This window comes from Oryctolagus cuniculus, chromosome 3 (assembly GCF_051225735.1).
Source record: "Oryctolagus cuniculus isolate XC-2025 breed Fujian yellow rabbit chromosome 3, ASM5122573v1, whole genome shotgun sequence".
Lineage (NCBI taxonomy): Eukaryota > Metazoa > Chordata > Mammalia > Lagomorpha > Leporidae > Oryctolagus > Oryctolagus cuniculus.
In genome coordinates this window covers 67,889,531-67,917,020 of record NC_142869.1, presented here as the reverse complement: position 1 = coordinate 67,917,020, position 27,490 = coordinate 67,889,531, and the positions used below count along the sequence as shown (strand labels likewise).

At 43.6% G+C, this 27,490-nt stretch overlaps 1 protein-coding gene across 11 annotated transcripts in view; it reads left to right on the top strand.

Annotated features, from left to right (window-relative positions):
- MAP3K20 (mitogen-activated protein kinase kinase kinase 20) overlaps positions 1-27,490 on the top strand; it is a 175,140-nt gene that overhangs the window by 68,555 nt on the left and 79,095 nt on the right. For all 11 annotated transcript variants that reach the window (XR_016231496.1, XR_016231495.1, XM_008258756.5 and 8 more), the window contains exons 3-5: positions 13,433-13,520; positions 21,432-21,533; positions 25,642-25,707. Coding sequence is in view for 9 of the 11 variants with exons in the window: in XM_008258756.5 (XP_008256978.2) it covers positions 13,433-13,520; positions 21,432-21,533; positions 25,642-25,707 (256 nt within the window). In the remaining 2 variants the exon portion in view is untranslated. The remainder of the gene's footprint in view (positions 1-13,432; positions 13,521-21,431; positions 21,534-25,641; positions 25,708-27,490) is intronic.

Sequence of the window (27,490 nt, the reverse complement as noted above, 5' to 3'; positions counted from 1 at the left end):
TGTAAGCAGAGGGGAAAGTCAGAATGGAAATGAAGGGACAATAATCTGAGCTGAAGTGGATGTAGCAAGACCAAGGCCTGCTGGATCAGCAGAGCTACATAGGCCATCCTGATATTTGAGATGATGGAATAGACTATCTAGAAAAACAGTTTCCTACTGCGAGTTAGAAAGGGCCCAAGGGTACTGGGAAGGCTCAGTGTGTCAGGTAACACTGGTAGCTGTCCTGCATGGGTGGTCCCTAGTGTGATACCTTCTGCTCTGTGTGTCCAGAAGGATACTGAACCTTTCTCTCTCTCTCTCTCTCTCTCTCTCTCTCTCTCTCTCTCTCTCTCTCAAATAAATAAGTAATATTAAAAAAAAAAAAAACATTGTGGGACAGGTGCTATGGCATAGTGGGTAAAACCACTGCCTGCAGTGCTGGCATCCCATATGGGCACCCATTCGATTCCTGGCTGCTCTTCTTCCAGTCCAGTCCTCTGCTGTGGCCTGGGAGAGCAGCAGAAGATGGCTCAAGTCCTTGGGCCCCTGCACCCATGTGGGAGACCCAGAAGAAACTCCCATCTCATGCCTTCAGATCAGCACAGCTCTGGCCATTGCAGCCACCTGGGGAGTGAACCAGCAGGTAGAAGACCTCTCTCTCTCTCTGCTTCTCCTCTCTCTGTGTAACTCTGACTTTCAAATAAATAAATAAATCTTTTAAAACAAGGAAGAACCTTGCTAACAATATATTCATGATGAGGACAACTGGAGCAGGTAACCTTTAGTTCCAACTGGCGATCCAGTCATCGTCCCTTTACCTCTGGAGGCTGTGCTCCTCCCGGAAGGCCGCTTCCAAACTGTAACCTGTTTTCTCACTCTGTAGGAGTCCCTGCCATTGATCAGCCTGGTATACGTGCACTGTGTGGTTAGCCACAGCCTCTGTCCTCTGATAGGTCCAATGCTGCCCCTGCTGCCTCTTCCCCAGTGCTTTTGCTCCTGGGGAAAGCCAGCCCCCCCCCCCCCCCGCACTGTTTCTCCGTGGTCTGTCATCCCCCAACTTGAGCTAGCCTCCATATGAGTCCTCCACAGTGCTCGGCACTTCTCATGGTGGGGATTTGTTTCTCTTGATAGGATTTAACCATCATCTCATCCTTGTTTTTGTGCATATCCAAAGGTAAAGCAGTATAGATGCTAGGGAATAATATTAGACTATTAAAGAGAGGCATGGTTATATATAATTTGAAAACTCAGAATGTAACCTATAGAGGGTATTTGAAAGATCAGAATTGTGAGTTAGTTAGGGAAACTTTAGCAATGAAATCAAAACCCAGCCAAATATAATGAGATTGAGGAGTGAAAACAAATTGATTAAGTAGAACATAAAGAATTATTTTAGGTAGTTTTAGTGATCAGGAAGTAGTTTGAGATGGAGGTGAGAGTCAAGAAAAGTTGTTTCTTTCTATTTTTAAAAAAATATTTATTTATTTGAAAGGCAGAGTTACACAGAGAATAAGAAAGGCAGATCTTCCATCTGCTGGTTCACTCCCCAGATGGCCACAGTAGCTTGGGCTGGGTCAGGCCAAAGCCAGGGGCCAGGAGCTTCTTCCCAGTCCCACATGAGACCATTTGGGGAGTGAACCAGCAGATGGAAGATCTTTGTGTCTCTGCTCCTCTCTCTGTAATTTCAGATAAATAAGTATTAAAAAAGAGAGAGATGGAAGATTCTAGAAAAGAAATTGATGCGAGGGATGTCCTGAGGGAAGAGAGGGAAGTACGAAGAAGACAGGTGTCAGATTTGAGGGGAGGAGGGGTACTTGTTCTCTGAAATAGAAGAAGGTAGTCAATGAAGAGGATGAATGCTGAGCAAAATGATGCCAGTTTTCCAGTGTCAGAGCTCAGCAATCATCTGAGGAGGAAAAATCGAGAGTAACCTAAGGACGTGAGAAGAATCAAGGTTTGTGGCATCTGACTCATGAAAACTGTTCTGTTGGTCTCTGGACATCATCGGTGACTGCTTCCCGCCACTAGATTCTGTGCTCTGCATGGGCAAGGGTTTGGCTGTCTTGTTATCACTGTCCTCAGCGTCATAACAGTGCCTGGCATGTAGTAGATGATCAGTAAATATCTGCTGGGTGAATGTTCAGTAGAGAAGGAAAGAGGGAGCTAACTAGAGAGACTCAATTACTGCTACTATGTTTCAGCTTTCACTAAATGTGCACACCATAAATACACTGTGTTAACCCTCTCAGGACAGGCATGTCATAACAGCTTGTCTAAAACCACTGGAGAACATAGAAATAGAAAGATGGTTGTTGGGTTTTTTTCCCCAGACTTAGAGACCGATAGAATGTAGACTATGGAGTTATGATTTTGGGAAGCATGCTTTGAGAACATTTGACCAAAGAGCATAAATGTTATATGAGGGAACTTCAAAAAAGTTCATAGAAAATGGACTTAAAAGATAAGTTTATTTTGGTGCAAAAATTGTTTAACTCCATACATAGATTTTCTGTCATATCCAGGTTCCAACAAACTGTATGAGGATGCCTCAGAATACCCGAAGACCCTTTTGTTGGTCAGGATCTTGATCACTGATAGCTTGGTAGATGTGGCATAAACTGTTAGCTGCCAACACACTAAATATTCTGCTGGCTCTCGCTGGGAGTCCTGTTTTGTAAGCCTGTGCCCAGCTTAGACCTGCACGGAGCCGCCCTCCTTGAACAGAGGACTCACTGATGAGATGTAAGCAGAATTTCCTGGGGGAGAGTGCTAGAAAGCTCTTTAAGTAGGCTGACCTAACCAAGAGGACACCCTCAGGCACTTTCCTTCTTGCTGCTGCCCGGGAGGGGAGTTTACCGGCTTTGAACTTCAGGGTTATGTCTTGACGCAAGCCAGTGTGAAGGGTGGTGGAACAATGCAATTGCGAAGACACCACATCGGGCTTCCTGCAGTCTTTGGGTTTTGAGATGGGTTTACTTTAAACTTCTATCTTGCTTAAACTTCTGTTATTTTTGGATGTCTGTATTCTCTCAATAGAACCTGGTTCATTAGACAGGGGAAAGTGAAAGGAATTGAGGGACTGCAGGCCTCAGTCTGGTAAACTGAAGAGCTGGTTTGATGGGGTAAGGGTGAGAAATTAGGGCCAGAGAGGGGTCCCTGAGCTTGCAGCGGGTGGACAGCAAAGGGTCCAGGAGACTCCTATGGCGCTAAAGGAGAATGCTGGTGAAGCTTCCTGAGATAGAGGAAGTCAAGGAAATAGGATTTGTGTGCCGTAGGTAACCGAGAGATGACCGAGAGAGAGGACCTCTGAATAGACCAGGGAGCACCTGCGTTCTCACTTCAGGGACCGCCAGCATCTGCCGTGCACCTCTCAGATCTGAAGGGCTCCACGCGGAGATGCGCTGCACAGTATTAACTTGTGTTGGCAGAGCTGTTGAAGGCAGCTACTAAAGACACAAGCCATATTGTGAGATAAAATAGATAAAAAATGTTTTTTAATGAGACAGGGTAAAGTGTGGCAGAAATGAACTTAGTGTGATGAAGATACACTCATAAGGCTTGGTATTCATTCTGCATGTAGCCGGCAAGTTTCCTAGCAAACAGCATAAAAAAAAAAAATACAGTGTGATAGGTTGTTAAAATTATTACAGGAGCAATGGGCTAGAACACAGTGGTTGTTCAGAAAAATCACAAGTATTCTTATGAAGACAGTTATATTTAAAGCTTTACATGTGGTTTAATTAAATCTTTTTATTTTAGATGTAAATAATGGAAAGCTTGTTTTGAAGAGAACTTCAACAGCCAACTTTATTTCGTAGCCCAATATCCGAGTGAGGAATAAATGCGTTCAGCCTGCTGACTTTACCTGATAACCATTGACTTGAATATGTCTTCAAAATGACTGCAGTCTTTATGTAGACTTGCATAAAAGAAACAAATAATGGAAAAACGAGATTTGACAAGGAGTATGATAATAATGATCTTTTTTTCTAAGATTGATTTATTTGAAAGGCAGAGTTACAGAGAGGCAGAGGCAAAGAGAGAGAGAGAGAGGTCTTCCATCCACTGGTTCACACCCCAAATGGCCCTGGAGCTGAGCTGATCCGAAGCCAGGACCTTCTTCCGGGTCTCTCATGCAGGTGCAGGGGCCCAAGAACTTGGACCATCTTCCACTGCTTTCTCAGGCCATAGCAGAGAGCTGGATGAGAAGTGGAGCAGCCCGGACTTGAACTGGTGCCCATGTAGCATGCTGGCACTGGGGGCAGCGGCTTTTACCTGCTGCACCACAGCGCTGGCCCCTTTAATGATTGTTTTTGAGCTTAGGCAAAACTGAAGCCACTGTAAAGCGTACCCTTTAGGTGTTACCTTTCCCCATCTCCACCAGACATCTTGGCTCTCAGCATGAAGGTTAGTGAAAAGGATGATGGTGGCTGGTGGTGGTGGTAGTTATTGAGAATTAGAGGGTTGTTTAGGTGGAGTCTGTCTTTTCATTAAGCCTTAATGGGAAGTATGGTCTTCTCTGGTTAAGACAGGCTCTGCCTTATGCTGAAACTGTAGTTGGGGACTAGAAAGAAAAAGACTGAAAGACTCTTAAGACTTTAAATCTCTTCCATTCTTAAGTTTCTGTGATTCCAAATTACCGTTACTGTTTATATTTGTTAGGATTGGTCTTTCCTTGTTGTTTTGTTGTTGTTGCAATCAATGGCGAAGTGTGGTGTGTGCCTTTGCCTTTAGTCACTGTTTGAGCACACTGACAGATCCAAAAGTGGTGAAATGGTTGTTAATTCAGCTGACGAATCCAGGTATTCACAACAATGTCTAATTGGAATTAAAATGAGCCCAAGGACTTTTCAGACTATTTTAAAATTAAATTTGCGTGAACTCTTCTAAATGATTTTATAGATTTCCATAATAAATGTTTCAAACATTTCTCTTATGGGATGTAAATAATCAAACTCTGTTACACTGTAGAGTAATATTATAAAGCACTTAGCTAATCAGATTGTGAGAGTTGCTGCAAACCGCTAACCATGTAATTTTTGTGTAGAGAGATGTGCTTCATGCTGTGCAATTAACTGGTTTTATTAGCTAGGAATTGGGTTGTTGCTGGCTGGCCTGATGGCCTGGTGCCTGCGGAGAATCAGATCTGGGTTCCTGACCTGGTGCCGCACGGTGGAGTGTCTGGAAGCTGCGGAAATGTCCTGGCGCAGATGCAGCAGAGGCGCCGAGAGGGAGTGCGTGAGGAGTTACTTGTCATGGTTCCGTAACTAACTAGAAGAGAGCGTTGGAATTTTCTAGACTTGTTGTAATTAGTAGATGTTCTGTAAGCTAATGTCCCTTTCTATATTCAAATTAGGTCTATAAAGTAAAGTGGTGTGGTTTAGTGATTGTAAGCGGCTTTTGAGAGCAGGCTGCTTGTGTTAAAAAACCTGGCCATGCTATTTATTGGCTCTTGGACAAGTTTTAAAATTTCTCGAGGCTGGCTTTGGGGCATAGCAGGTTATCCCATATGGGTGCTGGTTTGAGTCCCGGCTGTTCCACTTCTGATCCAACTCCCCGCTGATGCATCTGGCAAAGCAGCAGAGGACGGCCCAACTGCTTGGGCCTGTGCGCCCATGTGGGAGACCCAGAGCAAGGTTCTGGCTCCTGGTTTCAGCCTGAACCAGCCCCTGCTGTTATGACCATTTGGGGAGTGAACCAGTGGATGGAAGATCTGTCTCTCTTTGTATTTCCCTCTCTCTCTGTAACTCTGACTTTCAAATAAAAAATAAAATAAAATAAATGAATCTTTAAAAAAATTCTTGTCTAGGTTTCTTCCTCTGTGAAAAGATGATAATGATAAGATGAATGGCAAGCACCAGTTTTTGGTTTGCTGTGGGGATTTGAAGGTTGAATTTACACGCTTAGCCTCGCATGCAGTAGGCAGTCAAAAATGTCAGCTGCTATTGTAAGGGGTCTGCAAATTGGAATCTCTTTGAGCAAGGGCAGTGTTGAATAAAAGTCCCAGTTCCACTCCTGAACCCAGCTTCCTGCTAGTGCACAACCTGGAGGTGACAGGTGATGGCTCAAGTGCTTGGGTCCACATGGGTGCCAGTCACATGGGTGCCAGCCACATGGGTGACCTGGATTGAGTTCCAAGCTCCTGGTTTCAGTCTGGCCTATCCCTGGCTGTTATGAGCAACTGGGGGATGAACCATAACATGAAGTATCTCTCTCAATCTCTCTCTTTGTGTATGAATGTGCATCTTTCTGCTTTTCAAGTAAATTAATAAATACATAATTTTGAAAAGAAGCTGGTGTTGTGGTACAGTGGGTTAAGCCACCACTTAGATACAGCATTGCATGTAAAAGTGCCTGTTTGAGTCCCAGCTGCTCCATTTCCTGACCCAGCTCCCTGCTAATGTGTCTTTGAAGGCAGCGGATGTGACCCAAGTGCTTTGGCCCCTGCCACCCACATAAGAGATCTGGATAGAGTTCTTGGCTGTTGCAGCCATTTGGGGCATGAACCAGCAGATGGAAAATCTCTCTGTGTGTCTCTCTCTTTCTCTTTGTAACTCAACCTTTCAGATGTATAAATAAATCTTTAAAGAAAGTTGAAATATAAAACTACCATAAGCTATGTTTAAAAAAAAGATTTATTTTATTTATTTGAATGGTAGAGTTATAGAGAGAGAGAAAGAGAGAGAGAGGTCTTCCATCCACTGGTTCACTCCCCAAATGGCTGCAATGGCCAGAGCTGTACCTATCTGAAACCAGGAACCAAGAGCTTCTTCTGGGTCTCTCTTGGGTATAGGGGCCCAAGCACTTGGGTCATCTTCGCTGCTTTCCCAGGTGCATTAGCAGGGAGCTGGATTGGACATGGAGCAGCCAGGACTTAAACCAGTGCCCATATGGGATGCCAGCATTGAGGCCATGGCTTTACCTGCTATGCCACAATGCTGGCCCAAGCTGTTTCTTTAAAAAAAAAGTTTAGGACTCATGATTTTATTGGACTTAAGAAGAAAGAGGGGAGAAATATATTTTCATGAAGAGTCAGAGGTAGGAAACTTGGTTTTGAATTTTATTAACTACATTTACTGAGCCACTGACAAATGAGCTTGAGCAAATCAAATAAAAAATCTAGTTTTCTGAACACTTAAATAGGATAAAATATTTGAAAATGTTAAAGTGCTATATTTAGGTTAAAACATATATAAACATAGGAAGTCAAATATCAAATTAAAACAATTAAAATATGTAGGTGGCATCACTTCTGGAAAATAAATGAATTTATTCATGAGCTGCACTTGCTTCAGAATAAGTCGTCTATAAAGGAGGGGGCAAGGTGTCAGAGAAGGGCTGAGCGTTGATTGAGCAATGGGATAGATTACTGACCCATTTTACACATGAGGAGACTGAGTCTGGAAAAGTTAAAGAACTTCCTCAAAATCCCCTAGCTAGTGGGTGGGTGGCAGAGCCAGGACTCACACTGAAGTCCATTTGGCTCCCAAGGGCGCCCTAGTCCAGCACCGTTGATTTCCTCTGTTCAGTGTCTTACGAAGGAACTGAGTGCCCACTCTGTGTCAGGTAGCGTTAATAAGACATAGCTTGTTTTTAGCAGGGGTGGATAGAAATTTTAAGTGTGAAGGAACCTGGAATATAACCTTGTCCGGCCCAGTCACCGTGGGAAGAAAGCAGGGCCGAGTGTGGCTAGAATGAATGCTTCACTTGCCTCAGTCCAGTATTTGATTGGATTCTGTGGCCATTCAGTTTTCAGGACCCTGATCCCTCTCCACTCCACATGAGCCTTGTTCTCTGGGGAGATTTTCTGTGTAGTATAGCACAACAGCAGTCATCTCTTTGACAAAATTACATAAATTGTTTGGTGGAAAACTGGATTTTTGTAAGCACTTTGCCTTCCAGACTGAGGACAGGTGCTTAAATATGCTTTCAAGTTATCACAGTGACAACTAAGAAAAGCAAGCATGGGGCCGGCGCTGTGGTGTAGTGGGTAAAGCTACCACCTGCAGTACTGGCATCCCATACAGGCGCCGGTTCGAGTCCCAGCTGCTCCACTTCCCATCCAGCTCTCTGCTATGGCCTGGGAAAGCAGTGGAAGATGGTCCAAGTCCTTGGGCCCCTGCACCCACATGGGAGACCTGGAAGAAGCTCCTGGTCGGATTGGCACAGCTCCAGCCATTGTGGCATCTGGGGAGTAAACTAGTGGATGGAAAATCTATGTCTTTCTTTCTCTCTCTCTCTCTCTCTCTCTCTGTGTCTCTCTCTGTGCCTCTCCTTGTCTCTCTGTGTAACTCTGACTTTCAAAAAAATAAATAAATCTTTAAAAAAAAAAAGCAATCATGTGACGTCTCTTAGCCTTATGATTTGAAAACATCTCCTGAATCACTAGTCTTTTCAGATTTTTATTAATCTATGTTCTTTTATTTTTTCATTAACTTCTTTATTTTCATTGTATTTGAAAGGCAGAGAGGCAGATAGAGACTTTCCATCTGCTGGTTCATTCTCCAGATGCCACCAAAAGCCAGGTCTTTGCCAGGCCAAAGCCAGAAGCCTGAAATTTCATCCGGGTCTCCCATGGGTGGCCGGGACCCAAGTCCTTGAGCCATCAGCTGCTGCCTCCCAGGGTGCTCTTTCGCAGGAAGCTGGATTGGAAGCAGAGTAGCCAGAACTTGAACCATGCGCTTAAGGCGTCCCAAGCAGCAGCTTAACCACTGAGCAAAACACCCCATTCTCTACTCTTAAATCTTCCCTATATGGTTCACCTCTTTTTGGCCACCCTCCTAGCCTGCCCATAATTGGTTGTGCTCACCCAGAGAGCAGCCTGTCCCTGGAGGGGCGCCCAGGCTCCTCTGTGGGGGGCTGCAGCTGTGAGCCCGCAGCACACCAGGGAGCCCGCTGGGCAGCCAGAGCCTTCCCTGCGCTGGTGATGTTTCTGACAAAATTCCTGCATGACTCGCTCCTGCCAGATGCCTGGCTTCTTTCTTCCTAGAGTCGGCAAGAAAGTCTTCCTGATGCCCAAGGTGAGTGAGACCCCGAGTCAGGTCCTTTGTCCCCCTTCGTCTCCCTGAATACCTGAAGGGCCTCATTTACAAGAAAACCTACAGACTGGGAGGTTTGTGCCTAGTTGTTTGACTACTGAATGGGTCTCTAAGCTCAGAGTATGGCCTGGGTATGACACTCTGGTGATGAATGACAGTACTGAAAATCCCCACCCTGCTTTGTGAGTTGTTTCTGAAGCTCAGCAATTTTAGAATTTGTCACATTGATTTTCCATGTTGTCACACATGTAAGAGTCAGGTTCAGAAATGCAGTGAATTAAACCGCTTTTTGTTTGTTTTGTTTCGGTCAGTACCAGGGATCTTAATGCATATAACCACTTAATAACTGAGATGAGAACTCTGCCTCATTTATCTTTATAATCAGAGTCTGAAAGAGCAGGGAAGGGAAGGGGGGGTGGTTCTGCCTGTGTCTTACCTGGAGGATCTGGGTGTTTTGATGTCAGAGATTTGTAAGTACTGTTTAAGGAGTTCTAGAATGAGCCGTTTTCCCTTGCCTATTTTTTTTTAAAGATTTATTTATTTATTTGAAAGGTAGAGAGAGAGAGAAAGAGAGAGAGAGAGGTCTTCCATCTGCTGGTTCACTCCCCAATTGCCCGCAATGGCCGGAGCTGTGCTGGTCTGAAGGCAGAAGCCAGGAGCTTCTTCCGGGTCTCCCACATGGGTGCAGGGGCCCAAGGACTTAGGCCATCTTCTACTGCTATCCCAGGCCGTATCAGAGAGCTGGATGGGAAGTGGAGCAGCTGGGACTCGAACCGGTGCCCATATGGGATGCCAGCACTGCTGGCGGCGGCTTAACCCGCTACCCCACAGCGCCAGCCCCAACCTCTGCATTCTTAACCTGAACAAGTATGGTGCCAAGGCGAGGTCGTGCCTGTAGAAGGCACAGCAGAAAAGGACTCTCAAGAAACTGCCTTGCTCTGAGTGCTCTGGACAGCAGAGCCTGCGAGGGGCAGGGGTAGCCATCCAGAGAATCATCTTCCCAGTTAAATCGGCAATGCGCACGTGGACATAAATTTCACACTCGGCTTCTACTGTGGTATTAAGGTTGATGGACTGTCATTCTTCTGAATAACTGTAACACATGTGAACAGAGTGAGGGGCATGCATCGGGTGCAGCAGCTAAGATGCTGTTTGGGACGCCCATTTCCCATCTTGGAGTGCTCAGGTGTGAGTCTCACTTCTCCGCATTCCAGCTTCCTGTGAATATGCACCTGGGAAGGGGTGAGCCCTCAGCTGGTGAGATCCCTACTCCCCAGGGAGGAGAGCTGGATTGAGTTCCTAACACCTAGCTTCAGTCTGGCCCAGCCCTGACTTCTGTGGGCATTTGGGGGGTAACCAGCAGATGGGAGACTGATCTCTATCCTTCTTTCTTTGCCTTCCAAAAAATAAATAAACCATTAAAACAGAAGAACAGGCTAGGAGGCGGATTCCTACTTTCTGGCATTCTGTTCCTCTCCCTGTCCTGTTCAGAGAAAGTCTTTACTGACAGACTCTAGAATGGCCGTTTACACTGGATATTATTACCAAGTACTGTTTGTTCGTGCTTGTCCGTGTACGAGGTGTCTGACCTTTGTTCTTCAGGTGCATGCTGCCAGACTGTTTGCAAAAGGAGCCACGTGTGAGGGTTTCTTAAAGGGCAGCAGGCCACAGGCTGATGGGGACAGGGAGAGGAGCATCAGGTGCCCAGCAGGTTAGACGCAGTCGAGAGCTCTCTTGGTTTCCAGTGCTGTGTCTCTGGGCTCCTGGCCTCTCGGAACCTGTGCCTTCTGTAGGAGTCACCTCAGTGCCACATCAGGAGAGACTCACAGGCCACAGGTGACCTTATGGGGACATAAGGACAGGGTCTTACCTCTTCCTGACCTGATCCTAATGAGAATTAGAATTTTCGTGCAAATATGAGGCTTTTTCTGTTTTTTGTCTATGTGTTCTAATGACATATATGACATATAATGTGCTCTTGGTGCCTTTTCCGATTGTCAGCTAAATGTAAAGAATTTCAGAAATACTAAATAATCTTGGGTAACTCATAATGCTGTGTGCTTGATTCTGTTTCTCCCCAGTCTTTCTACTGTACACATCACTTTTATTTTTAAAAATATGGGATCATTTCACATCTTCTGAGACTGGGGAGAAGGGGGCGGGGTCGTAAAATGAGCCTGGAACACTCTGGTGTTGTGGAGACAGCTGTCGTGGGGGCAAGGCTTGTGCAGTGCCGTGCAGTGCAGCCTGCATCAGCTGACCTGCTGGAGCAGCCACTTTGCTTGTTGCTGCTGTCAGACTCGTGGAGTCACAATGCCTTCGAATTGGCGTGGACATCAGCGATCAGGCCTGTGGAGTGATGTATTTAAACACCACACACACCAGGGGAACGGGGGAGCGGTTGCCCCTGTGCCAGTGCCACGGGGCAGGCAGACATCCTGCCGCCAAGTAGAGGGTGACAGCTATTGGCCATCCAGGGAGAAAAGGCAGTTCCCAGCCTGAGACGTCCACAGAGGCTGCCAGCCCACGGCATGGGGCTCCCAAAGACTGCTTTTCTTTTACTATTATTATTATTATTATTATTATTATTTTGGACAGGCAGAGTAGACAGAGAGAGAGACAGAGAGAAAGGTCTTCCTTTTCCATTGGTTCACCCTCCAATGGCCGCTGTGGCCGGCGCACCGCGCTGATCTGAAGCCAGGAGCCAGGTGCTTCTCCTGGTCTCCCATGCGGGGGTGCAGGGCCCAAGTACTTGGGCCATCCTCCTTCCGGGCCACAGCAGAGAGCTGGACTGGAAAAGGAACAACCAGGACAGAATCTGGTGCCCCGACCGGGACTAGAACTCGGTGTGCTGGTGCTGCAGGTGGAAGATTAGCCTAGTGAGCCGCGGTGCTGGCCCTGACTGCTTTTCTTACCATCGGTGGGTTGCTGTCAGTGTCTTTCCTTTCTTTCACAAAAGAAAGGATTTTGTTTTTAAAAATTTTTTTGAAAATATTTATGGACTTACTGAAAGGCAAAGTGATAGAGACAGAAAGAGATCTCTTCTGTCCACTGGTTCACTCCCCAAATCCCGAAACGACTGGGATTGGGCCAGGCCAGAGCAGGAGCCAGGAACTCCATCCAGGTCACCCACGTCACTGGCAGGAGCTCAAGTACTTGGGCTGGCGTCTGCTGCCTGCCAGGTGCATTAGCAAGAAGCTGAATCAAAAATACAGAGTAGCCAGCATTCAAAACAGGTACTGTGGGCGCCCGAGTAGCGCTTAACCGACTGCACCACCCCTTAATTTTATTTTTAATACGTTTAGCACATAAACAGCTGTAACTCTAAGAGGAAGACATTGTCAAATCAACCTTGGTAAGTGTCTCATCCAAAAAGTCATAAGCTTTCTTTCTTTCCATTCCATGTTGACCTGTGCCAGCCCTCTAACTTCTGTTTTTCACCTTGTTACACCACCTTCCAGACCTGTGTCCCAGAGTGTGTTTTTAAGGCAATCTCAGCTGACACCCTAGGAAGAAATGTATAGCAAGTCAATGAGGGCTTCTCACTTTTCGTTAACTGCTGACATTGTTCTTGATGATCCTGTTTCTGGGTGGAGGACTTAGAAATCTCCCATTCACTTAGGGCCAGTGATGATGGTATGCTTTCATTTAAAAGTATTAAACCTGAATATGGCACAGCAGTTATAACACCGCTTGAGATGTCCATGTCCCGTAGCGGAGGGCTTGGCTCCCCTCCTGATGCCAACTTCTTGCTAATGCAGTACCTTTCGAGACAACAGGCACTGGCCTGAGTACTTGTGTCCCTGCCACCCACCTGGGAAACCTGGATTGAGTTTTAGGTTCCTGGCTATGGTTTGGTGCAGTCCCAACTGTTGCAGGCATTTATGGGGTGAACCAATGAATGGAAGATCTCTGTCAAATAAAATGAAAACTTACATATATAAAACCTTTTCTGTATTTAGTTCACACTCCTTTATACCTTGTATTTTTAATTCTTGATTAGCTATATTTTATCTCCATAAAATAATAAAATTTTCATCAATGTATGTGTCTATCCAGAGATCATGCTCTATATAGATACTAGCAGATATACAGTGAGGCAGCTATTTTATCATTTTTAAAATTAAGTTTAATAAAAATAACCTTTTTATCATTTCACTCTTTAATACAGTTTTCTAATGTTTAATACACCTCAAGTAACTGCTGAAGGCCAAAAATCCACTTTTATCCTTGTATGTTTTCACTACCTTGTGTGCAGAAATTATATATACTGAATAAATGATAAGATAAAGAACATAAACAGGTGTTAACTGAATTTATCCATTAATATTTGAAAGCCTGACTAGGGAGTTTTATCGTATTAGACTCATTACGTTGTGAGAATTCATGGACTTTTGCATTTGACTTTGGTACAGGCAGAAATCCTCAGTGTCCTCAGCCACAGAAACATCATCCAGTTTTACGGAGTAATTCTCGAGCCTCCCAACTATGGCATCGTCACAGGTAGGAGCTCTGTGTCTGACTTCTTTCTTTCCCCAACCGCCCAGCTCTAGATTCCTTAATATGCTGAAATGCTTCATATTAGGTTCAGTCGTGAATCGTGTGCTACTGTCAGATGTCACTTCTGTTGCTATAAAGCATTAATAAAACTGATTATATCAATATAATTAAGAATGGTGTTTCCCCTTCTACCCATGTTTAATTGTGCTAATTATATCCGCGTAAATGCTGTTTAAATGCACTCGCAGCTGCAATACCAATATTTAAAGGTGCTGCTCAACTAAAATTTTATTTAATTAGTTGAAACAAGGGATGTTTTTTGTAACTCTGACCTTTTATAAATTAAGATTTCTTGAGCTATTCATGTTGTAATTCTTTGCAAGGCATTTTAATCCCATTGGAGTATTTTTTCTTCAAGGTCTTCAACATGAGAACAGTATTTTTCAGGTTTGGTCGTCTGAGTTGGTAATGACCTTGATCTAAATCACCAGGTAGTTTGGAGCAGCAGTTTATAACTGGTGAAAATGCCCTTTCCAAAAAGGAGCGTATAGAACATGTTTGCCACGCGAGCATAGAAAGACACTTGCATTGTAAATACTTCATGCTCATATTTGTCCCATCTACTGAGCAGCTTTTGGCCTGCAATAACCACAGTGTTCAGTTAATTTGATAACAAATAACTGTGATCCGGTTCTTTGATTAAAACAAAAACAAATAAGAAAACCGCAGAAGATTAGCCCCATTATTAGCATTAGGACCAAGCCATGCCCTGTGGGTGAGAGGCAGTACATATGCCAACGGAGCCAAGTTTGGGAGTGAGAAGATCAAGTGGATTAGGGATGGTGGCATTTACCCCATCTCTCCTACAAACAAGTCTTAGCATGAGGAGGTTAGAAAAACAAAGCTGGTAGGCATGACTGTGTGACCGTGACCCCCAGCCTTGCCGGGGCCCTTCTGCGAATCTTGTCTGTCTTGGGTGTCAGGGGCTCTGATGGTGGAAGCTTGAATGGCTTGAGTCCATTCAACTTGAGATTGTTAATTAAAAATGTTGTGGCAGCGGCAGCTGTTGTCACTCATGCAGAGGGCTTAAAAGGATGATTTATCAGAGTGATGGAATGGAATGAGCACTGGAGTGGGAATTGGGAGACGTGGAATCCTGTCTTGACTCTGCCAAAGCCTCCTAGCTGGGTCACTGATAATCTGTCTCAGTTTTCTCTTGTGAATGAAGAGACTAGAATGGAAGATCTCTGGGTGAGGGTATGTGTGTGCATGTGTGTACCTGTGTGTGTGCGTTGGGGAAACACTGTGCTTACATGGGTGCCTGGGAAAGAACCCCAGAGGCAGTTGCCAATTTATTTCTCTTGGAGGAAAAATGAACATCTTTCCCCCAAATCAACAAAGAGTTGCAGTGACTAGAACTTGAGACTCCAGTGTCAAAAGAAAAGATACAATAATTGGTCATTTTTTCCCTTGATATTTGGAAACCTCTAAATTCTATACTGTTCCCAGTCACACAGGTATGTATGCAGACACACGGGAACATGATCCTTGATGGTGAGGAACTCGTTGGAGAGGAAGGAAGGAGTTATTAGGATCTGGAGTGTGCAGCTCCTTTGCAGCAAGGTCGATTGCAGACCCCCACCCCCACCCCCACCGCCTCCAAAGTACCTGGTAGTCTAAGAGTAGGTGGCGGGCAGAGGCCCGGGGTCCAGGATTCCCGAGGGAAGTGACTCAGGGTCCCAGAGGCCTAGGGAATTGCATAGGGACTGCGTCGACTCTGACATTTCTCACATGCTCTGTTTTGCCTTGTGTCACTGTGCCATGAGAAGATATTGATTCTGCACAATTTGTCCCAGGTGAGTGCAGGTTCAAGCCCCAGCTGCTCCACTTCAGATCTAGCTCCCTGCTAAAATAGTTTTGTTTGTTTAGCTACCCATATATTTGAATATCACCTTTTATATGAAATAAATGTAATGATATTGCCTTTCTTATACCCTCACATTCATGAAATAATTCAGTTAATGGTGTCATCTTCATCTTTATTAGAATGACTTTTTTAATTTCTCCTAATGGTTTTCAGAGTATGTCATCTTCATTGTAGTCTAAGATGTTTGAAATATCATAGTTTTTGGATCTTTGTATGCCAGTGTCTCTGGATATTTATCCCAAGCCATAAGTACTCAATGCTATAACATTAGGATTATTGGGTATACCCATAAGATAGGTTTGCAACCCATACCGATTGCTTTTTACAGTGATACTTAGAAAACTTGTTGTCAGCCATATTCTGAAGTTGCAATTGACAGCTAATATTTCCAGGAACGATTACACTGTGTTAAACTTTGTTGCCTTTTCGTTTTCCTTTTCTTTTAGTAGAAGGGATGTTCCTAGTGGCCGGCAACAAGTGACCAGTGGCTGTCCTGGACTGAACTAATATCTTGGTAGGGGTAAATGTCCTGGGCACTGAGGTCATTCAGATGCCAGAGAATGAAGCCACTCAGCTGTCCACATGTGCCTTTTAGGTCCTGTACTCCACGCCTCCGTGAAAGAGACAGAAAAGGCCTGCGAAAAGCAGAAGCCAGGACAGACTGGAAAACAGTCTAAATTTCGATCACGCGTGTGCAGATCTGTCAGCCAAGGGTGTTTTATCCCATCTGTGCAATCGCTGGCTGATCACGAACTATTCAGATGTAGAGCAGTCCCTAAAAAGACAGGCTTGGAAACAAAAACAAGGGCACTGGTTTGAGTTCCAGTTGCTCCACTTCCAATCCAGCTCTCTGCTATGGCCTGGGAGAGGGGTAGAAGGTGGCCCAAGTGCTTGGGCCACTGCACCTGTGTGGGAGACCCAGAAGAAGCTCCTGGCTTCAGATTGGTGCAGCTCCAGATGTGTGGCCATTTGGGGAGTGAACCAAAGGATGGAGGACCTCTCTGTCTCTCCCTTTCTCTGTCTGTAACTCTGCCTCTCAAGTAAATAAATAAATATTAAAAAAAGAAAGAAGAAGAAATTCCATGGAGGAAAAATAAAATTCAGAGTTACATTTATCTAAACTGACAAAAACAAAAACAAAAACAAAAAAAACACCCAAACCTGGAAAGAAGCAGGAATGTGTAGCTCAGGGAAAAAAGCCATCAGTGGAAATAGTCTCTTAGTTAACCTGACATATTAACAGAGCTTTCAAAGCATCAGAGTATCCAGAGAACTAAAGGAAAAACTCTGTTAAAAGAATTAAAGAAAAGTATGAAAACAATAACTCAACCAACAGAGAAGCCCAAGTGGCTAGGCATTAAGTAAAAAGGAAAGGACCAATAGGAATTCTGAAGATGAAAAAGATCATCAAAGTAAATTCTCTAGTGTGACTTAACAGCAGGTTTGAGACAACAGAAGAAAATTGATAAACTGAAAGCTAGACTGAACAAGAGATTATCTAACTTAAAAAATAGGAAACATTTGAAGAAAAATGAATAGAACCTCAAAGCCCTGTGGGACAGCAGCAAGTATATTAATAAATTCACAACAGGAAAGGAGGAGGATAAGGAAATTGGTTTTTTAACATTGTCCACAAATAAAATATGTTAATCTACATGTTTGAGAAGTTCAGCAAACCCCAGGTGCAGGACGAGTGCAGAAGAACCACAGCTGAACCACAGTCAAATTGCGGGTAAAGACAAAGAATCTGGAAAGCAGCGAGCACAAAACAACCTCTCGTGTACATGGGAGCCAGGGTGTCAGCAGGGGCTCACTGCTCAGCTCTGACACTGAAGGCCACAGGCAGCAGAATGACACTTGAAAAACTGGAAGAAAAAAGCTGTATTCAGCAAAATTACCAGCGCTTTAACCCGCTGCGCCACAGCACCGGCCCTGAAACTTTCTTTCTTTAAATTTTTTTTTGTTTCTATAAAGAGAACACGTTTCATGTATCATATGTATACAGTTTTAAGAGCATAATGATACTTGTCTTTTATCTTATTATGTATAGCATTATGTATGTAGACAGTCCCGAAGAATCACAAAAAACGAAACAAAACTAAAACTAGTACATGTTTATCTAGGTCACAAGGACACAAAATCAACATTCAAAAGTCAGTTGTATTTCTATGCACTGGGAATGAGCAATCTAAAAATGAAATTAAGAAACAAAAAGTATCAAAAAGAACAAATAGTTGGGTAGAAATTTAATAAAGTAAGTGCTTGTATCATGCAATGAAAAGTACAAAACAGTGCTGAGAGAGACCGAAGGATTAAATAAATCAACGTTACACTGTCCATGGTTTGGAAGATGCAGTATTGCCAGGGTGACAGCTCACTCCAAAGTGACCTATAAGTTCAACACAATTCCTGTCTCTATCCAAGAGCTCTCCCTCTTTTAGAAATTGACGTGCCAGTCATAAAATTTACATGGAAATTCGAGGACTTAAACTTTCTCATTTCTAAACTTAGAATCAACATAGTGAAATATTAGCTCAGTATCTGTAGTCACATAGATCAGTGGAAGTCTTGAAAGAAACTATCACATTGATTGTCACTTGATTTTTAACCAAGGTACCAATTCAATTGAGTGTAAAGAGTCTTTTCACCAGATTATGCTGAGATAATTATAATTCCACATAAAAAACACCTCTGAGACCCTCACCTCATATCATAGTTAAAAATTAACTCAAAATGGACTATAGACTGAAACATAAAGACTAAAAGAAAAACAGGATGAAATCATGCCTTTTAGTTAGGCGGAGAGTTCTTAGATATGACACCAAAAGTACAAGCCATTAAAAAAATTGATAAATTGGAATTCATAAAAATTAATGATTTCTGCTCTTTAAAAGACACTCTTGAGATAATGAAAAGAGGAGAGCCAGACTGGGAGAAATTATTTGCAAATCATATATCTAATAAAGGACATATCAAAATAAAGAATTCTTAGCACTCAATGAGATAACCCATTTGAAAGTGAACCACAAATTAGAATAGGTACTTTGCTTAAGAATATATAGAAACAAGGGTGTAATAGGCCATACAGATGCTCAGCTTCATCATGTGCTTGGGGAAGGCAAATTACAATTGCCATGACATACTACTGACATTATAATAAGTAAAACAATCATAATAAAAAGTCTGGCAGCACCACGTGTTGACGAGGATGCAGAGCACTGGCGGTGAGAATAAACATTGGTAAAATCCCTTTGGAAAACCGTTTGATAGTTTCTTTAAAAGTTAAGTGTTGGGGCTGGTGCCTGTGGTACCAAGCATCCCATGTGGACGCTGGTTCTAGTCCCACTGCCCCTCTTCCAATCCGGGTCTCTGCTATGGCCTGGGAAAGCAGTAGAAGATGGCCCAAGTCCTTGGGCCCCTGCACCTGCATGGGAGACCCAGAAAAAGCTCCTGGCTCCTGGCTTCAGATCCGCGCAGCTCTGGCTGTTGCAGCCATTTGGGGAGTGAACCAACGGAAGGAAGACCTTTCATTCTGTCTCTCTCCCTCACTGTCTGTAACTCTACCTCTTAAATAAATAAATAAAATCTTAAAAAAAAGTTAAGTGTAGGTATGAGCAGGCACTTGATGCAGCAAGTAAGATGTCATTTGAGACACCCTCATCCATACCACTGTGTGTAAGCTCAAGTCCTGGATCCATTTCCGATTCTAGCTTCCTGCTGTGTTCACCCTGGAAGGCAACAGATGATGGCTGAAGTATTTGTGTCCCTGCCATACATGTGGAAGATGTAGATTGAGTTCTAGACTTTGGCTTTAGCCTGGTCCAGCCCTAGGTGTTGCAGGCATTTGGGAAGTGAACCAGTAGATGGAAGATCTCTGTATCTCTCTCCCTCCCTCCCTCTCATTCTCTCTCTAAAATGCAAATATTTTTTTAAATAAAAATTAAACATACACTTAACAAATGACTCTACCATTCCACTCCCACAATCTACCCAAGGGAAATGAATATAATCACACACAGCCACATACACAAATGTTGATAGCCACATTATTTATAATATACAAATATCTGCCAGCTGGTGAATGAATAAGCCAAATATAGAATTAGCCATACACTGGAATAGTGCTCAGCAACAGAAAGCATGAAGCACAGTCAGCCACTCATATCCACAGGTTGCAGATCCATGGATTCAGCCGAACATGGTTCAGAAGTTTTAAAAAGATGCGTCTCTGGGGGCACTGCTGTGGCGCAGTAGGTTAATCCTCTGCCCACAGGGCCACCATCTCATATGGATGCCAGTTCTAGTCCTGGCTGCTCCTCTTCCAATCCAGCTCTCTGCTATGCCCTGGGGAAGCAATAGAAGTTGGCCCAAGCACTTGGGCCCCTGCACCTACGTGGGAGACCCAGAGGAAGCTCCTGGCTCCTGGCTTTGGATCAGCTCAGCTCCAGCCATAGTGACCATTTGGGGAGTAAAATAGTGTGTGGAAGACCTTTCTCTGTCTCTTCCTCTCACTGTTTATAACTCCACCTCTCAAATTATAAAATCTTTTTTTAAAAAAATACATCTCTACTGAGTATGTGCAGACTTTTTTCCTTGTCATTATTTCCTAAACAGTGTAGCATACCAAGTAATTACATAGTGTTTACATTGTATTAGATAATATAAGTACTCTGGGGATGGTTTAAAATACACAGGAGGGTGTGAGTAGGTTATATGCAAATACTGTGCCATTTAGTAGAAGGGACTTGAACATATACAGATTCTGAAATCTGGGGGGGGTGGGGGCCCTGGATCCGTTACCTGGTGAATACCGGAGGATGATGGCACGGCTCCCTGCTACAGCACAGAGGAACCTTGGAAACATTATGCCGGGGAATGCAGTCAGGCACAAGGAGCACACTTTGTATTACTTTGTTCATATGAAATATCCAAAAAAGGCACCAAAGCGGGTTGGTGTTAGGACTCCGGTGAGAGTGGTGACTGACTGGAAACTGGCATCAGGGGCTGTCTAGAGTGAAGGAAAGGTTCTAAAACTACATTGTGGTGTGGTTGCCTACTTGTATGAAATTACTAAAACTCTTTAAATTTTGTATTTGTAGTTAATAAATTTTATGAGGCCATGTTGATTCTACAGCCAACCCTCTCATAAGTACTATCTTCCAGCCGGCGCCGTGGCTCAATAGGCTAATCCTCCGCCTTGCGGTGCCTGCACACCGGGTTCTAGTCCTGGTTGGGACACCGGATTCTGTCCCAGTTGCCCCTCTTCCAGGCCAGCTCTCTGCTGTGGCCAGGGAGTGCAGTGGAGGATGGCCCAAGTGCTTGGGTCCTGCACCCCATGGGAGACCAGGAGAAGCACCTGGCTCCTGGCTCCTGCCTTCGGATAGGTGCGGTGTGCCGGCTGCGGCGGCCACTGGAGGGTGAACCAACGGCAAAAGGAAGACCTTTCTCTCTCTCTCTCTCTCTCTCTCTCACTGTCCACTCTGTCTGTTAAAAAAAAGAAAAAAATAAGTACTATCTTCCAAGGCCCTCTTCCTAAAACTCAAAGTTGGATTGTTTGGATGCTCTTGGTACCATTGACTTAACAACCTTGTGGTTTACATGGCTGTATAAGTTCTAGAGCCAAATCCTTTTCAAACCGTAGCATGACTTTTTGAAGATGCTCCTGTTGACACACTTAGCATGACTTTGTTTTGGAGACATTCTCCCAGCACCTCTGCTTCTCAGTTCCAGCTAAATGGCTTCTGGGGTGGGGCTGAAGTTTGCTGGTCAGTCTCCGTTAATGGTCTTTGACAGACAGGTAGTAACATGTTAGTAACATATTAGTAACATGATAGTAACTCTTAGAAACCACAGCATGCAACAACTTTTTATATGCTTTTCTGGTTTTGGTTGAATTTTTTAATGTAGTTTCCCAATGAAAGTATAAAGTCTTATTTCTGAAGTGTACCTTGAGTTTAATTGTATGCTTGTGTTTCCTTTGGAAATAGAATATGCTTCTCTGGGGTCTCTCTATGATTACATCAACAGCAACAAAAGTGAAGAGATGGACATGGATCACATCATGACCTGGGCCACTGATGTAGCCAAAGGTAAGAGTGCGTGCTGTGTTCCTACAGAATGGGTGGGGACTTAGGTCAGAAAATTCTTCCATGCTGACTTAGGGACTTAGGTCAGGAAGATTTATATTCTGTGTCTTTATATGCCTTTCATTTTTCAGACCAAAAGTAGTAAGAATTCTGCAACTCGCTGTCCAAATAGTATTTTAAGTCATTGCCTTTCCACTCCTAGATTCCTTTCCCATCTTCCCTTTTCTTTGTGTTATTTCTGTCCCTAAAATCCAGACTTACAAAAATTAGTAAACTCCAGGATAAATTTTTTGCCATATTTTGTGACAATATAATTGGTCACCTAGCCTGATATGTTAAATGGAAAATTGGTAAGTCTGGTCGTTCTGTAAGCCTGCAGAAAACATGATTTATTATAAGATTATTTCAACCCATTTTGTGTACATCATAATAAGCTAAAAATAACAACCACTTTCAAAGCCCATTTTCTTTGTCCTGCAATGTTAAAGCAGTTCTGATTTTGCTTTGTATTTAAGTAAACCTGGACATCACCCTTGGAAATTAAATTTTTTTTTTTTTGACAGGCAGAGTGGACAGTGAGAGAGAGAGAGAGACAGAGAGAAAGGTCTTCCTTTGCCATTGGTTCACCCTCCAATGGCCGCCGCGGCCAGTGTGCTGCGGCCGGCGCATTGCGCTGATCTGAAGCCAGGAGCCAGGTGCTTCTCCTGGTCTCCTATGCAGGTGCAGGGCCCAAGGACTTGGGCCATCCTCTACTGCACTCCTGGGCCATAGCAGAGAGCTGGCCTGGAAGAGGGGCAGCCGGGACAGAATCTGGTGCCCTGACCGGGACTAGAACCCGGTGTGCCGGCGCCGCAAGGCGGAGGATTAGCCTATTGAGCCGGGGCGCCAGCCGTAAATTAAATATTTTTAATGCACAAAATCCCTAAGCAACGTGCCCAGTTCTTTTTCCCTCTTAAATGCCTACATAAACTAATGTTTTCTAAAGCAATTCAAATTCCATTTATTTTTTTTTTCCATTTTTTTCCATTTCCCCAACTGAATATTTCTGAGTTTTATTTATAGCTGTCAGAGTTGCTTTGGAAACAACTTTATCTAAATAATGAACACTGATGGTTACATTTGTATTCTAGCAACCCCTAGAAAGCCAGTGGGTCCAGATTTTACTGGGACAATGAACTCTTTTGCATTTGACTACTCCCTTCTCTATGAAGTTCTCTCTGTAAAGTAAATACAGTGTTACCCAGCACTCAGTTAAGGAGAGAAGCCGAGACTTTGCTTTCACTCTAAAGCTACACAGCAACTTTCAAAACTAATCATCTTTCCTTTGGGGAATTATTTTATCTCTTTTAACACTTGCCAAATTCTTCAGATAGGAGCAGTAAAAAAAAAAAAAAAAAAAAAAAGGAGGAAAAAAAGGTTTTAAAGTATCATGGTAGATGCTGCTTCTGAACAATAATTCATAGCCTTATAAAAATAATGTGCTATATGATGTACTTAAAGCTTCGGCTGTGTTATCTAACTTAACTATGTGTCCCTGCATCAGGCACTGTGCATAAGCCTTAAACTGTCACGTTCTTCAAGGTGTTTCCTGTGACAGCTTGGTGGTCACTTCTGTGCATGTCACTAGAACACATAGAGGCCCCCTGTTCATAAGCAAGGTGGTGTGCTGTTCCCAGTGGGAATGCAGGACGCAACCGTTGGGGCACACACAAGCAGACCCTGGCTTGTGGCCCTTCACCTTACAGACATTTGCATTTAGGGTGCTCAGCCAGTGACACCCATGCCAGTGCTTAATGGCGCTCAGGATGGATAGAGAGCAACCAACCAACTGACTTCAGTCCCTGCTCCCCAGCCCGCGTGTCCTCTGTGAGCAGTGAGTGTCTCGGCTCCGGAGCAGCGCATCTCTGGGTTCCTCAAGAGCGCTGGCACTCTGCCACAGAAGGGAAGGGAGAGAGGGAAAGGAATTCTGTTGCTGTCCTGAACATGGGGTGGGCCCTGTGGCAGTGTCCAAAACTACAAAGTGATAAAATCCCTTTTGCCTGGCGGGTAAATTGATCAGCAGGGCAAGTGCTGACAAGCTAGGCCCCAAGTGAGGAGAGTGGGGCAGGGATGAGACTTGGAGTTTGTCACAAGCAATTGCTTAGCGCTGAAAAGTGCTTTAAGGTGGCCTGGAAAAAGGAAAGGCCATGCTTTAGGAATGACATCAGCCCTCTCTGAGAAAGCTGCATGTAGAACTTAGAGACTAGGTAGGCAGGCTTGATTTCTGTTGATTCTGTTTCATATTCAGCTCTGTATCTTTCAGTTGGGTCATGAGTGAAGCCACTGAAGCAATATGTTGAGAAATCGAAGAATGAATACCTCATGTCAAAATAAGAATTGATTCATGCAGTTTTGAAATAGGCATTGCTCAACCTCATTCTTGTTGAGAGAGTATCTTCTCACACACACCAAAAAAAAAAAAAAAAAGATTCTCTTCCTTCTGGATGGAAAGAGGAATGAGAATGTATCTGCAGTTGTGCAAGTCGGTCAGTAATGTGTCAAAGGGGTGGCTGAAGCAGACAAACCTGGACCCAGTCTCAAAATTGTCATCATTGGTTCAAAAGTCTTCTCAGTGACACCTGTCAGATCTTAACTTAGAAAACCTTGAATGTTAAACCTGATGAAAATACTTCTCTGCCTTCTTAATTGCTGGCGATAAAAATAAGGCAGAATTATACAAGACTTACAAAGTTTTATGTAGTTGTGATTGTTACTGTTTATGTACACTATTGCTTAAGTGTTTACTATATGATCTGCCACTCAGAAGAAAGGTACCTATGTTTAAAGCTTATGTCCTTGGGTCTTGTTTTGTGAAATCTTTGTTAGGAAGTATAGAAACTGTCCAGTTCTACATCCAGTAGGAATCGTACAGAGTCTCCCTGAAAAGTTCTCCAGGAATTTGATTCCAGTGCAAGTGAAGAGAAACTATGAGGTTCAGTCCTGGAGACTATTAAATGCTATGCACTCTGTAGATATTGAATTTTTAGTTTGAAATATGTAAAACTTCATATTAGAAAGGAAATCCCAATTACATCTTGTTTAAGATCGCTTAAATTACTAACACTTTTGTTCATTTGACTCTTCAAGTCATAGCGTTTTATGCAAGAACTTAAACTTTTTCTTATTTTCTTTGTTCTTTTGTGATTCTTCAATATGTAGTAATCAGAATAGTGGAAGAATAATAGATTATCAAATTAACCTTTATAAAATTGAAATGTTCTATATACTTTTAAAAAGCTGAAGCCTAATTATTAAATTATTTTCAAGTAACAGTTCACTAATAAAAAGGAGCCTGTTTGATTTGAGGAGGGAGGCTATTTTGAGAAATAAAGGGAGAGGAAAGATTTCAATAGAAAATGTTCTTTTTCTTTATTCTAAGGGAGTAGATCAGAAAGAGTCAAATACTACTAAGTTACCATGAAATGTATCTTTCAAAGTTTCCATTTCTATTCAAAATAATAAAATTCTCCTTACTTTCTGTCTACCCAGTTTACTGAAGTAACAATGTCTATTATAAAGATACCGGACAGAATTTTCAAGTGTGTATAAATATGGATGATCTCAAAGATTTATCTTTGTGAAAAGAATAAATGTGTTGTAGCTACTGCAGGTTTTCCTATCTGAAGATCTGTTACCAAGCAGTGTGCCCCACCCTCACTCCCAGCTCTCCCCGAGAGAGGCCCTGAGCGAATGGGGCCAGCTGCAGACTGCACAGCCTGTTCAGGGCAGGGTGGCCTGGCAGGTGGTTTGGTGGTGGAATACCTTAGTCACAGACTCTCCAGTGCTGACTGTGCTATTTTCTGTCCTTCAGACCCTGGAAAATTACGGTGTCCTTACTACATCTTGCAAAAGCTGACGTTATTACAAGTTCCAACCTCCAAGGGATTAAGCCACACAAATTTTGCTTAACATACGAATGTTACTAATGTAGCCATCTTGTTTGATCCATCGTGGAAGGATAGAATGTGTGGATATAGTTTCTGCTATTGAATTATTTGCAAAGAAATACGAAGACCAACACTGATGTAATGTTGAAAATATTAATAGGCCTTTTCTCCTTCTTGTCTGAAAGGAATGCACTATTTACACATGGAGGCACCGGTCAAGGTGATTCACAGAGACCTCAAGTCAAGAAACGGTAATGTGGTCATGTGTTTTCACTTTGCCTGTATACACGGTTCTGCACCTGGGAACAGAAGTGGGCACCGCGCTTCTCCCGCCTTCTGTGACGGACGGACTCAGTGCTGATACCGTGACAGTCTCCCCACCACCAGTAAATACCAACATGCTCTGTCTCCTGTGAAGAAGCCACGCAGTATCCACCTGTGGGAACACAGCACAGACATTGAGATGCTTGGCATTTTTTTCCCAATATAAGAAATGGTGGGCCTGATTCCTTTCACCCAAACTCCTCAGCCCATCCCTAGTTTGTACCCTAGGATTATTTTCTAAGAGAGACATCTGCTGGGTTAAAGTGTGGCGTCGTGTACTCTTTGTCTTCTATTTTTAGCTGGTTCTGTGTCCTGGTGATTTTGAGTTTTGTTCGTGTTCCTTCTGAATGCGATCACGTCAACTTTTTATGTGGGTCATGCCCATCTTACCTGGAGTAGCGCCTGAAAGGGATCAGCGTGTTTGGGGGTTTGGAAGCGCTTTAAAGACTTGCTTTTTCTTGCTTCTCTTCCTCTGTGCTTTCTGAAGTTTATGATGTGGCCCCTGTTTTATGATTTGGAGAGTGTGCATTTTAAAGTAGCTTGCAAGATTAGGCCTTACCTTCAAGTAGGAATGGTAACAGACAGCTTCTTCCATTACATCATTCTGAAGTGATCAGAGGAAGGCCCTAGAAGTGTTGAGCTTCAGCAGAACCAGCTAAAGTAAACATCATGGTTTGCTGCTTTCTTTAAAAAAAAAAAAATCTCAGAGAGAAAGAAGGGGACTATTTATTTTTTGAAAATCTTTAGATTATGGCAGTAAAATGATTATAGACTCAGACGCACAGTGTGGTGCCTAGGATGAGTAGCGATGGCAAGCGGAGGCAGGGGCTCAGGGACCAGCCCCTGCTTAGTTTGTGTGTGCTTTTGGCAAGAGATGGGGTGGGGTGAGGGATGCGTGGCAGCCGCCAGCCATCGGCAGGCAGAGTTCGAGTGCCCGCCCAACCCGCTACTGGACTGCAGCTGCAGTTCCTGTCCTCTCGGGCATTGTCACATGTCCTTTGGCTGTATTAGACACAAGCTTCGTGGAACTGAACACTTGTGATTTATAGCTGACGCGCAGAACATCATTGGGAGGTCATCTAAAATCTAGTAGAGAATAACCGAGTTTCACAACTCTGTAAATTTTTTGTTCATGCTCAGAATTTCACTTTAAGCAACTTATTTGACATCAGTATAGCCTAAATCTTCCATGAGTGAAGTATAATTACCTTAATTCTGGATTTTTCCACGCAATCCTTATGAAGAATTTGTAACAATGGAAAAGTCTTGTTTTTCAAAATTGTAATTTGTGTATTTACTTGATGGGAATGTACAGTAACCTTGAAAGGATATAGACCCGGGCCGGCACCTTGGCTTACTTGGTTAATCCTTTGCCTGTGGCGCTGGCATCCCATATGGGTGCTGGGTTCTAGTTCCGGTTGCTCCTTTTCCAGGCCAGCTCTCTACTGTGGCCTGAGAGGGCAGTGGAGGATGGCCCAGGTCCTTGGGCCCTGCACCCGCATGGGAGACCAGGAGAAGCACCTGGCTCCTGGCTTCAGATTGGCGTAGCTCCGGCTGTAGCGGCCATTTTGGGGGTGAACCAATGGAAGGAAGACCTTTCTCTCTGTCTCTCTAACTGTCTGTCAAATTAAAAAAAAAAAAAAAACAGACAAGTTAGAGATGAGAAGGGTAATTTGGGGGGCTTATTTTCAAAAAAAAAGTTGAAAAAAA